The 13,302-nt window shown below is 39.9% G+C and overlaps 1 protein-coding gene across 12 annotated transcripts in view; it reads left to right on the top strand.

Annotated features, from left to right (window-relative positions):
- EXOC6 (exocyst complex component 6) overlaps positions 1-13,302 on the top strand; it is a 185,165-nt gene that overhangs the window by 88,206 nt on the left and 83,657 nt on the right. For all 12 annotated transcript variants that reach the window (XM_039547871.1, XM_039547872.1, XM_039547873.1 and 9 more), the window contains exons 16-17: positions 7,091-7,202; positions 9,045-9,179. In XM_039547871.1, the coding sequence (XP_039403805.1) occupies positions 7,091-7,202; positions 9,045-9,179 (247 nt within the window). The remainder of the gene's footprint in view (positions 1-7,090; positions 7,203-9,044; positions 9,180-13,302) is intronic.

Here is a 13,302-nt window from a genome sequence, read left to right on the forward strand (position 1 = left end):
GAGACAACGTGGGTGAGGTAATATTTTTCAAAAGTTTGTCTTTCCACCAACAGAAGTTGGTCCAATAAAAGATATTACCTCTCCCACCTTCTCTCTCTCAAAGGTGTTTTCTCTCTTTCTGTTCCAGAAGTTTGGGGTGTGTGTATATATCTGTATGTACAGATGTGTGTATATATTTATATTTATACTATAAGAACTGTGCATGCTTTTTGTGAAATATAAGGATTTTATCTTTTCCCAGGTTGATCTCTAAATCCATTGTATTGTTGCAGCATGTTTGTAGTAAATGTGAATTCTTTTGGGAACTGTCCTGAGTGGGTATAAGCCGGCATTTTATCTGTCTCTCACTTATTTGGAGCACTGTGTTTGGGGACTTTGTTCCACTACTGTTGCTAACTCATTGGTGAGTATGTTAAAAAAGTTAGGGCTCAGGTTAAGTGACATGTCTCTATGAGTGGAACTTGGACTCTGCGTCTTGAATTACCATTCCTCAAGTCTGGTTGTTAGCCTTCCAAGACTAAGAAAAAATTGGCTTAATTTCAAGGTATAATTATAGGTATAATGTCTCATCAAATCACTGTTGTTATATCAACACCTCTTTATGCCATATAAAAATGTGGATTTCAACGATTTTGTTATGTGAGACGAGTGTGTTCAGATGGTGATTCATTTATTAAAGATACGGTTTTGCTTTTAAGTGTTTTGCCTGATGTATTTCTTAAGAGTAGTGTTGGTGTGTTGTACAAATTTAATCAGAAAATGGCAACTGCAGTTTTCTGGAGATGTAAAATTTCCAGTAGCTCAGCAATTTAACACCACTATTAATTTTGTTCCCATTCCCATTTGATATGTTGAAAAATAAGAATTTAAACATGCATTGAAAGCCAGCCACAGGTTATTGCCAATTGGAAGAATTTGCTTGAAATCAAAGATGCAAAGTCTACGTGACTGATTAGAGATGAAATACTCAGATTTGGGGAGAGGAAGCTGGCTAACATTTGTTTGTAGTTTTTTAACATGAATTCTAGAAACTCTTCATACTTAATTTTACTGACTTTGGTGTAATAAAGAGGTATTGAAATTCTATTTGTATCTTTCAGACAAATGTAAAGTTTTGCGATTGTTTTTATCCTCTTTTATGATAACTCTTACAGTGTATGGCTATAAAAGGATGAAATGGATCACCTTCAAATTATTATTTGTATTTTGAAATTATATATTCTATTAAGAATTCCTAGATCTAATATATGAGACTTACATATTTCTAAAAAACTCATGGGGAAAGAGAGAATATTTAATCTGCAGTGCAATCTTGAGCAACATGAGTTAGTTAATAGAAAATGGAAAAAATTTATAACTTGGAAAAATCCATTGGATCTGTGAGAGGTTAAAAAAAATTAAGGGAAGTGATTAACATTTAAAATGTGCAGTGACTGGCCTGTAAATCAGGGATGTCCAAAATATGGCTGTGGCTTGAATCCAGACCTTGATGTTTTTAAATCCAGTTTGTTGTCTGCTGAATACTTCAGTTTGTAGCTGCTCCCTGATAAATTACAAATAATAATTTCTAGTTCTTATATGTCACTTTTAATTTCTTAGCTCTCAAAGCATGTAAAAAAGAGGGTCAGAATAATTCTTTTACATGCCCTTTAATTTTTTGTCCTCCTTTATCTTCCCCTGCAGCAGTGGATTATCACCACTATCACCACCACCATTAGAAAAAGCATTTCTTCTGATTGAATATGAGAGCTGTTTGGGGAGTCACAGTCACAGGACAGTCATCACCAGGGTTCAGCAGTAGCATTGCCAAATATATTCTGGAAACTTGGGCAGTGATTTTCAAAGGAGCAGAGGGAATTAAGTGCCCATCTCCAATTGACTTTCATTGGGAATTGGGTGTCTAACTGTGTTAGGCTTCCTTGAGAATCCCAGCCTTGGCTGTTAATTTTAAAAGTGAAAAGAAGCTGAGAGTGATCCCCTGAAAGAATTCGGGATGTGTAGATTGGAAAGTGACTTACTCTGAGCAACCAGTAATTTTTAGTTCATTACTTAAATGTGTTTTGCACCCATGTTATTTCTTCTGCTCTGTCAAACAACATTGGGTTCTATTAGCAGTTTGACACAGATAGATCAAGTAAATCAATCCAAATTAGTTTCCAGCAGACTCTAACTCATATTAAAAACCTGTCAGAGTAGCACTGTATCAAAAATATTCCATAGAATCTGTAAAAATGTTGAATGATAAGACCACACAGTTGAATCTTGGGGTACAAAACCTAAGTGGTAAGAATGTAAATGTGTTAGCAGGGCATTCAGATTAAGAAAAAGATATTGAGTGCATAGTACTGAGAGAGATTGGAGAGGCTGCGAAATTTTACAAAATGACCCACAAGTCACACAAGTTACACAATATGACAAAATTTAGAGAAGCAATTTCTCAAGACTTTAATGGTTGCTCTTGGAACAGCTTGTTCTTAGAGGACACAAAAGGGAGTGGCTGTTTCCTTGACTTAGGCCTGGTCTACACTAGGAGTTTATGTCAAATTTAGCAGCGTTAATTCAACGTAACCATGCACCCGTCCACACCAGGAAGCTAATTAGTTCGACCTAGAGGGCTCTTTAGTTCGAATTCTGTACTCCTCCCCGACGAGGGGAGTAGCGCTAAATTCGACATGGCTATGTCGAATTAGGCTATGTGTGGACAGAAATCAACCTTAGTAGCTCTGGGAGCTATCCCACAGTGCACCACTCTGTTGACGCTCTGGACAGCAGTCCGAGCTTGGATGTTCTGACCAGCCACACAGGAAATGCCCAGGGAAAATTTGACACGCTCCGGCGCCTTGTGGATGTTCTGCATGACCGCAGGCAGGAGGACAGAGCCCCCCTGCACTGTATCTGCAACCGCCCTCCCCCGCCACAAAGTCCCAAACCCCCCTCACCCAAAGTAACAAGAAGGAGGGGCGACAGGGGCCGTGAAAACTGTCACTGCACCCCTGCAGAGTGCACAAATACAAGAAGGCTCTCATTCCCTAAATGTTGAGAAGTCCTTCCCTTCCTGGCTCACCGAAGCCCCAATCCCAGTTTTATCCCCTAACTGTGTAGTTGATTATTAAAAGTAGTTTGCTGTTTATTACTATTTCCGTCAAGTTTTTCTACAGAAGACTGTCTGTGAAGGGGGGGGGGGGAAGAGGGTTGTTAATTGCATAGGACAGTCACCTTTACCAGGGTACAGACATGGGGGCAGGATCAACAGCAGGTCACACTCACTGTGCAGTCAGTAGGCATCCTGGTCGGTCTGGGAGGTGTTTTCCATGTTCTGTGTGGGTGGGGGGTACGTGACTTTGTGGCATGGGAGGGCGGTTACAGAACTTATGCAGCGGTCCTTGTCCCAGACCACAGAGCCACGCAGCAGGGGAATCTGTAACCGTCCTCCCCTGCCACAAGGTCACGTAGCCCCCGCACACAGAGTCCCGAAAAGGAGGGATGGCAGGCTCCGTTGAAACAACCAGTCCAGCACTGCAGACCGCTCTAGGAGCAGGAGCCTATCATTCCTCAAGTGTAGAAGCGGTGTTAACATCACTGCACACCCTACCCACCACAGTCTGCGTCCCTGTTTCAACCCTTTAACGCGAATTCATTAATAAAGAAAACATTGTTAATTAACAATGTTCCATTAACTTTATTTTTAAACGTGTGTTGGAAGGGGGGAAACGTGGTGAACGGGGTATGTAACCGCAGAAGAAAGTCAACAGTAACTGAAGCAGGGGCAGGTTCAGCTTCTCTGTAAAGAAACTGAACAGTCACAGGTTACCCTGCTCCCTGAGAAACCTAGCTTTCAAAGCCTCCCGGATGCACAGCGCTTCCCACTTGGCTCTTCTAATTGCACGGCTGTCTGGCTGAGCATAATCAGCAGCCAGGTGATTTGCCTCAACCTCCCATCCCGCCATAAAGGTCTCCCCCTTGCTCTCACAGAGATTGTGGAGCACACAGCAAGCTGCAATAACAATGGGGATATTGGTTTCACTGAGATCCGAGCGAATCAGTAAGCTCCTCCATCTCCCCTTGAGACGTCCGAAAGCACATTGAATGATGACAGTTACCCAAGACCACCCTCGACACATTTTCCCCCCCAGCATGCATTGTGGGGAAATCCCAGAATTCAAATGGGCAGCGGGGACTGCGGGAACAGTCGGATAGCTTCCCACAGTGCACCGCTTCCAAAGTCGACGCTGGCCCCGTTAGTGTGGACTCACAAAGTCAAATTAGTGTCCTTAGTGTGGACACACAAATTCGACTTTGTAAGGTCGATTCCACAAATTCGAATTAAGTTAAATTGAACTAATCTGGTAGTGTAGACATACCCTTAGTCTTAAAGTAACAGTGTTTTGTAGCCATGTTGATCCCAGGATATGAGAGAGAAGGTAGATGAGGTAATAATATCTTTCACTGGACCAACTTCTGGCATGATCTCCAGGTAGGTTTCCTGATTTTTTTCTTCCAGGGTGTATGAGCAATTAAGGAAGACAGGACATTGCTAAGAAGCTAAATGGTTTATTTGCATCAGTCTTCACCATAGAGAATGTTAGAGGGATGCATACTCCAGGCCTGATTGGTTTTGATAGTAAAAACATGGTTCTATCAGAAATTGAGTTACCAGAAGAAGTGGTGGAACAAATTGGTTATTTAAAAAGCAACAAGTCACTAGGCCCAGATGGTGTAAATCTAGGAGTGCTGAGGAGCGTGTATGAAGTGGCTGAACTGCTGGCAAAAATTTGCAATCTCTCATTAAAAACAGCTACTAGGTACCCGCCAATATCCTGTAATGTTCTACCTATTTTAAAATGGCATTGGGATGATCCTTGAAATAGAATAATTAATATATGATGGTATCTATCTAGCATGATTTCTGCAAAGAAAAATTGTATCTCACTAATCTATTATAATTCTTTGAATGTGTCAGTAATATTTGATAAAGATAACCAGATTGACATAGTTTTAGATTTTCAAAAAGCTTTTGACAAGGTCTCTCGCAAGAGGCAACTAAAGAAACTAAATAGTCATGTGGTCAGAGGCAAAATATTGGCACAGATCAGAAACTGGCTAAGAGACAGAAGACAATAGGAAAAAATGTCAATTCATCAGGCCAGAAGGTTAACACCAGGGTGCCACAAGATTCTGTATTGCGTCTAGAGTTTAATATATTTATTAATGATTGGAAAGAGGGACAAGCAGTGAGGTGGAACAATTGGCAGATGACACTGATATTTAGATTAGCCAAGACTAGAGAAGACTTCAGAGAGAGTTAGGCAAGCTAGGTGAATGGGCAAAATAATGTCAGATGAAGTCCAGTGTTGATAAATACAAAGTAATGCTCATTGAAGGGGAAAATGTGTGTTGATTGTGCACCTCTTAGGGTTCTAAATTGACTATATTAACTCACAAAAGGGACAACTCCATAAAGACCTCTGATCAATGTGCAGTATGGTCAAAAAAGCAAACATTCCATGAAATTTAAAGGTGGCAAACTCAAAACGGATCAAAAGAAATATATTACACAATGTATAATCGGACAGTGGCACTCATTGTCATCAGACATGGAAGCCAAGTATTTAGGAAAATTCAAAGAGGTAATGGATGTTTATATGGATAACAAGAAATAATAATAGTTAATAATAACAAAAAAGGTATGTCAGGGTTTACGGTAATCTCTTACTATTCTGGATTAGGATGAGGCCTTTGTAAGGGAGCAGATTACCCCATATCTGCCCACTGCAGGGTTTCTTACACTTTCCTTTGAAGCATCCAGTGTTGGCCTCTACCAGAGACGGGACTGGATGTGGACCATGGGTCTGATCCAGTATGAAAGTTCCTATGTTTCTGATTTTTAAAGTGCTTAGCTGCTGGTGACACAGTGCTAGTAGTGTGTGTTTCGGTTCATCTGGCACAATTTTCCTGGCCAGTGATTAGTTCCCACTAAGGTGTTCCATGACCTGCCAGTACATGTCGTGGGCTTGATTTTCGTGTGTGTGTGTGTGTGTGTGTGTGTGTGTGTGTGTGTGTGTGTGTGTGTGTGTGTGTGTGGTGTAAAATGTTAGAATTAGAGGGAATGTTTCATTCATTGCAGCAATGATACTGGGGAGGAGGCACCCCTCTGAAGCCAAAAAAAAGAAAGAAAGAGGTCTTCCTTGTGATTGGCTGGTTACAGAACTCCCAACCAGTCACTTCAGATTGGAAGCAGGTTAATGTACTGATATCTGATTCTGTTGAAAAGGATGTGAAAGGCATACTTTTGTCCTTGCTGTGTATCAGAAGGGGACAGATTAGTCACTTTAATTATACTGAAGCTGATTAAATTTCTTTAACTACTTAACCAAGTCAATAGACAGATATTATTTCTGCAACGCGTATAGATGTTTCCTGACTCCCACTTGCCTTCTGATCACCACACATTACCTTTATGTGACAATGAGGAGCCACTAGACTTCTTCACTTCCACCAATGGGATTTTCTTGGGGAGACTGACAAGTTACTAGTTACTGTGATTACATGGCCTGAACATCTGATACCACAAAATGCTAGGATAACCCAGTCAATGCTTTTCCCTAAATGGTTGTGAAGCACTGTTGGTGCAAGCTCAGAAATTCATATAGCATAAGTGCAGTGAGTGTTGAGTAATGTTGATCCTGGATTTTGGTGTTGGGATTTTAAATCCATCTAATTACAAGGATATAATTATGAGATATGTTGAATATTAAACTGTGGCACAGCCATGAGTTGGTAAAGGAGAAAATAACTAGGGCAGGAGGAAAAGAACAGAGAACGGAGGAAAGGCCTGAAACAGTGGAGGGACAGTAGATGTTGGTGCCATTTAAATAGACTCAGTATCCAAACATGTGAAAGAAATTGACCAAGGCAGAGATGAGGAAGAGTCAAAGACAACCTTGGCGCCACCATAGCAGAGAGGGTTTGTTAATGTTTGTAAACCATGTTGAAGATGCTAAGCATGTGAAGATGTAAAGGTGCTAAGTATTTCAATTAAAGTATTGTAACTTTATATCGGTTTAACGGTATCCAAAACTTTGTTTTTCAGTTCAACAGAAATAGATGATATGCTTAGAAAATCTACAAATTTGCTGCTAACAAGAACTTTAAGTAGTTGTTTACAAAACCTCATCAAAAAGCCACACATAGGTTTAACAGAGGTAAGTTATGAAATACATAGCCCAAAGATTTTTTTTTATAAAGGACAATTACTGCTAAACATGTTTTCATAAATCCAGCTATATTGTAGTACTAAGCTTTATACCAGGTTAACAAATGTAATAGTTTGTTTGGTTTTAAATCGCAAGAAACACTTTTATGTATAAATTCAAGAAATAGAAAAAGAGGAAGATGTAAAGATGTATATTGCCATATGAAAATGACAAAGCTGTAGTGTGCTGGGTCTAAGGAAATATATGTTTATATGTGGATGCATATTAAAGGAAGGGTTGCATTGAAGGAGTCCTGTTCAATAAGACATAGGTGTGCAAGGAATGAGTTAAGGGCACCTGCCTCATTGATTGCACATTATTCAGTGCAGCGCATTCTTCTGCTGTGTACAAATAGAAGAACATGGTGGAATTCCATTCTTCATATTTTTAAAAATAGGAAATTACACACACACACACACACACACACACACACACACACACACACACACACACACACACACACTCTCTCTCTCTCTCTCTCTCTCTCTCTCTCTTACAGCTGCAAAGTGAAGCAATCCGTTCAAGAAACAACAAAGTTAAGGTTCCCTACACCACCTGTCCTCCTTTAGTGTGTGCATTGCAAAAAAATATTTTATTACATGATCACACACTGTTTTTTTCCACAGGACCCCAGCTTCATTCAGGGTGTGTATTGGACTGAAAACGAGACGGGTTTGGAAAGTGAATTAGTGCTTGTGTACGTGGCAAGTTAGTGTGCAGCAAGCCAGGGGGTGAATATACAGTTCTTTGGCTCGCTATGCGCTAATATCCAATGTGGGGTGTACGCTAGGATTTTCATTCTGCTGTGGCAGTGATCACATGGGATGTTAGTGCACAGAAAGCTGGTGTGCTGTAGATCATGTCCTGACTTGCGGAGCACTAATTCACTGTGTAGATAGCTCTTAGTCTGGTGTCTCATTCCCTGCAGTTATATGCTGTGCTATGGTGGCAGCACGGGTCTACTGAAAGCTGATGAATGATATTGCAGTTAAAAGAACTGGGCTGAGGCTATGAGATCTGGGTTCTATGGGTGCTATAGTATCTTGGGAAGGCACATAATCTCTCTGTGCCTTAGTTGTACATCTGTAAAATAGGGTACTTTCTGAACTCTCAGGGATGATGTGAAGATAAAATCTTTATTATATTTGAGGTGCTTAGTTACTAAAATGAATAAGGGCTATAAAGAGAAAGAAGAATCCCTTATATTGGGCAGGGTTTGGTTGCCGTCCAGTAAATGAGGCATGGGGCCACACACTGTACAATGATGGTTTAAGAAATGTTGAAATGCTGTTTCATTGACTAAGCCCTGTCTGTTTTGTGTACTGAACAAGGACATGGGTCCAGCAGAAAAAGAGAATATCATATAATACTGGGTCATAGTTTATGCACAAGGGTGCAATCTTAACTTTGAAATTTCCCAACTTCTGACTTTCACTTTGTGACCTTAACATTTAATGTAATGCAGAGATATTTCTGGTATGGAATTATTAATTTCGTTGGGGTGATCTTTTTTTAATGGTAACAGTCTTATAATATAAAATGGAATTTCTTTTTAATGAATTGATGGTTATAATTGTTGTTTTTAAACTTTTGACTGTTCGCATGTACACTGTAGTATGACTTGTAAGCAGTATTTGCATTCTGACTTTAAAATTGGCAGTTATTCAGTTGTATCCTGTAATACTGTAATTATCTACTAGCAATGCAGTGGCTGAAAGCAATAACTCTTAAAAAAATCTGGTGATATTTGTTGATGCAAGGGCATTTTACTGGAATTTTGGTCTTTTGTAGCTGGTGCAAATCATCATAAACACAACACACCTGGAACAAGCCTGTAAATACCTTGAGGACTTCATAACTAACATTACAAATATTTCCCAAGAGACTGTTCACACTGCAAGACTGTATGGTCTTTCCACTTTTAAGGTATGTAATATGTCACCATTTAAATTATGAAGTCTAAAAATCTTTGCATTAAAATCACCATACATTAACCGTAAAAAAGAAAAATAAATGAGGGCCCAGGGGGTTCTTACATGTTTTTACATTAACAGTTTCCTAAATGTTGAGAATTAAAGATAAATTATCAGTATTAACAGTGAACAGGTAAATGTAGTTTTTCTTTTATGGCATTTTAAACATTAATAGAACATGAAAATTTGTTTGTATCGACATCGAAACCGCAAACTCTTGCTGATAGTTCATGCCTTAGTCTTGGGGTAACTTGTGGTTTTATTATTTACCGTATCATAAACTTTAATAGATTGTACTTCATATACTGTAAATTGTTTAGTTTCAGAACAATATCAAACAAACAACAGGTTTGCTCAAAAGGTATATGTGTATATATATAAACGTTTGCCTTTTTCTGCTGTAAAAGCGGTACTTCATGATATATTTTCAAGCATTCTTACTTAGTAATGTCAAAGAAACAGAATTTAAAAAGTGGAACTGTTGTAGTATAATTACATTTCAACCTGAGACTGAAAACATGATTCTGATATTGCACTGCTAGAAAACACATTGTTTTGAAGGCTCTTAGGTAACAGCAAGACAGAATGCAGAACTTCACTTACGAAGTTCAGAAATGGTTTATAAAGCAATAATAGTTACATATTTGTCTTTTGAGAATCAGGTTTTACTGAATTTTCATTTAAAATAAGAAATAGTATTCATTCACAATAATATATGCAAAAAATGTAATTATATCTGGCTCTATACCACCCTATTTTATTTATACCGATGTCTCTTGTCTAGAGTTAAAAGGTTTGAGTCAATAATTCAATGATTAATACTATTCTAAATGGGGGGCAAAAGGCGGAAGAACTATGGGATGGAGGGAGCTATGGGCGGGAAAGAATTGTTGATTCCTAAATTCTAATATTAGCTGATCATATGCATCTATCTGGCCTAATGGTTAATAAGATTATAATCCTATAAATTGTTTATTCATAGTGTAAATTGAGGAATGGCTACCATATAAATGTCAATCTTGTAGCACACAAAAGGAGCTACATATAGAAGGTTAATGAACCACAAATCTAGGCACAGCTTAGATTTTCATTGCAGTTCATCAAGCTAAGGGTTTGTCTACACAGCAGCTGTGAGGGTGCTTCCCAGAATGGGTAGGCAGACATGCTAGCGTTAGTTGAGCTAGCACACTAAAAATAGAAGTGTGGCTGCGGGGGGACGGGCGGTGGCAGAAGCTGGCCACCCAGGGAATTGGGTAGGATTGTACTTGAGCAGCTAGCCTGAGCTGCTGCCCATGCTGCCATAGTCACACGGCTATTTTTAGCATGCTACCTGGAGCAGAGCTAGTGTGTGTCTGTCTAACCACGCTGGGAAGCACACTCCCAGCTGCTGTGTAGTTATACCCTCAGCCTGTTGTGTGGCATCATGGTTCTGAGCTGTTGCTTCTTCCATTGATTTTTGGCAAGGTAATTGTTCAGGAAGGGTTTAATGTAAGGGAATATTGTGTTCTTCTGAGTGCTGGTTTCTAGTATCAGGTAAGTACAGTATTCTAATCTAGACTATAGTTGTTATGGAGCAATCCTGAATCATATGTAAAATTGTTGTGTTGTTGTTTGTATTATGTTAGTGCCTAGAGGCCACCAGTCAAGGACCATTATCTGAGGCTCTGTACAATCAAAAAAATAGTCCCCATCCAAAAGAATCTAGTCTTATCCAAGCTACTCTGACAACTTTTTTTCACTATTAGAATACTCATTTTATATATGGGAGCTCAGTAAATTCTGTAAATCTATCCATTATAGAGTCATGTGTCCATATCTCTTTATTTTTTGTACTTTTACACTCGTAAATACGTTTTTGCCACTGTTTGATCTCTAAAATGTTCAACTAGAATTGCCAAGCCAGATTAGACCAGAGTTCTGTCTAGTCAGATATCTTGCCTCTGGCTGTGGCTACTACCTGACAAATACTTTCTGGAATGTAGGCGGTGGTCAGTTTATTGCATGTTACTACAAAATACATATATCAGCACACGAAAAACACCTTTCCATCTGCTTTAAAATACTACTTCATTTCCACTTGCATAACCTTAGTTTAAAATTGCTACCTATACAAAGGATGCAATGGGTAAACCAAAATTTCAGGAATGTGGAAAGAGAACAGTCACATCAGAATCTACAGAATGTCACTGTTATTATCTTATCATCTACTAATGAAATATGCTGCGATTTTGACATCACAACTGTTGTGTACCGCATTACAATTTTGTATGTTCCAAGATAGACATCTGTGACTCCAAATGGAAACCATTCCTAAATTTACACTGAATATGTGATTTCTGGGATCTATCTATTTATCTATTGCATACAAAAAAACTATGTTAAATTATTCAGAAAAAATATGCATGTGATCATGTCATTAAATCATATATCATAATGCATGCACACAAGGGAGTTGAATTAAGGTTGCATGGGCAACCTTAATTATGGCATTTTGTAACTTTTGACTGCTTGACCTTGCAACCTTAATAATGTTCTTTTGATGTAATCTTGTGTGTAGTTTCCTAGATTTCTAAAAAAGCAAACTGAGAAAATAGAAATTCCATCATGTGAAACATATTGACACCCATGTTTCATTTTAGAACCTTTTGATCCTCTGCACAGATCACTGCTACCTGAGTTTATGGAGCAACTGGTGGAAGTAGACTGTTATTCTCAGCCCCTAGAGGGTTTCACAGCTATTTGTAGATGGTCAAGAAATAATGTTGAGACTTAGAAATCCTGGGTTCGATTCCAGGTTGTTAAGAGGAATGTTCCCTAGTGGTTATAAGTCCTTCTACCTCGGTCTATCACCATCCTGTCTCTGTTCCCCTCTGCTTCTATCAATTCCACACACCAACTCCTATGTCTGTCTCCCTCTGCTCCTGTCCTCTTCTGCCTCTCTGCTTCTATCCCCACCTTGTCTGTGCTCCTCACTGCTCTGCATTCAAGTCAGGCTGCTTCCTCCTCCTCTTCACTGCCTCCATGCAAGCAATGGATACATTGAAAGCACAGGAGACACTATTTCTGCTCTCATTTCTGATTATCTGCGCCACAGTAGCTCTCAGCTGCCAGGAGGAACAATTGCAGGGAAAGTCCTACTCAGCCCCTATAATCTTGGGATGGAGCATACATGTGCAGTCTGTTTGGCACATAGCAGCTGTGCAGGGACAGAGCATGCTCAGAGCAGATGGACTCTTCAGAGAATTTAGCTGCCAAACTCTCAACAAGCCTCTATTGATCATGTGTAACCTGAAACATTTTCAGAGGTTGTAACTTGACCACAGGGCTGGCCTTACCATGAGGCGAACTGAGGTGGCTGCCTTAGGTGCCAGAAGGTGGTGGGGCGTGCCGCTAGGACCTAGAGTGTAGAAAATTGTCTGCTGTTGGTGCATATGTATTCTCTCTGCTCTAGATGCACAGAGATGGTTGAGTGCTGTGCTGGAGGAAGGAGGGCACAAGAGACAGAACAGGCAGGCAGGAGAAAAGGTGAGAGGGAATAACAGAAAGCAGCAGGCACTGCAGGGAGAGAGAGGAGGAGCAGCCTCTTATGTACCTCTCTAGCACCCCCAGGAGCCTGGACTGATTAACACGAGCTTCTCAGGGAGCTTCCTGTTTCCTGCTGCTTCCCTGAACCTACTTGAGGAGAACAGGCACTCAATTGAAGTAGTAGGAGCTAGTTAGGCCCTTAAGACCCTGGTATCTTCGCTCACTCAGGCCCTGCTACCAGCCTGCTTATTTGTCCCCTTCAATTGAGTGTTGAGAGCCACTATAGCTGGCACATAACAGCAGTCATGAGTGATAGAAGAAAACACCCCTTTGGGGAAGCATTCAGAAAAAGAAAGAAAGCAAAGGAACCTTTTCTATCTAAGAGGAAGGAGCTCTCTTGAGATACATAGACACAAATGTTCCCGGTGAGCCTTCCGGCCCCCGTGAGGATGTGAGTGGTGAGGAGATGCCTGATTTTCCAGTTAGTCAGAGTGCAGGTGACCTGGCAGCTACTGCAGCATCCATATCTCCATCTCAAATGGATGTAATCA

Source organism: Mauremys reevesii, linkage group 7 (assembly GCF_016161935.1).
Source record: "Mauremys reevesii isolate NIE-2019 linkage group 7, ASM1616193v1, whole genome shotgun sequence".
In the NCBI taxonomy this organism is placed as follows: domain Eukaryota; kingdom Metazoa; phylum Chordata; order Testudines; family Geoemydidae; genus Mauremys; species Mauremys reevesii.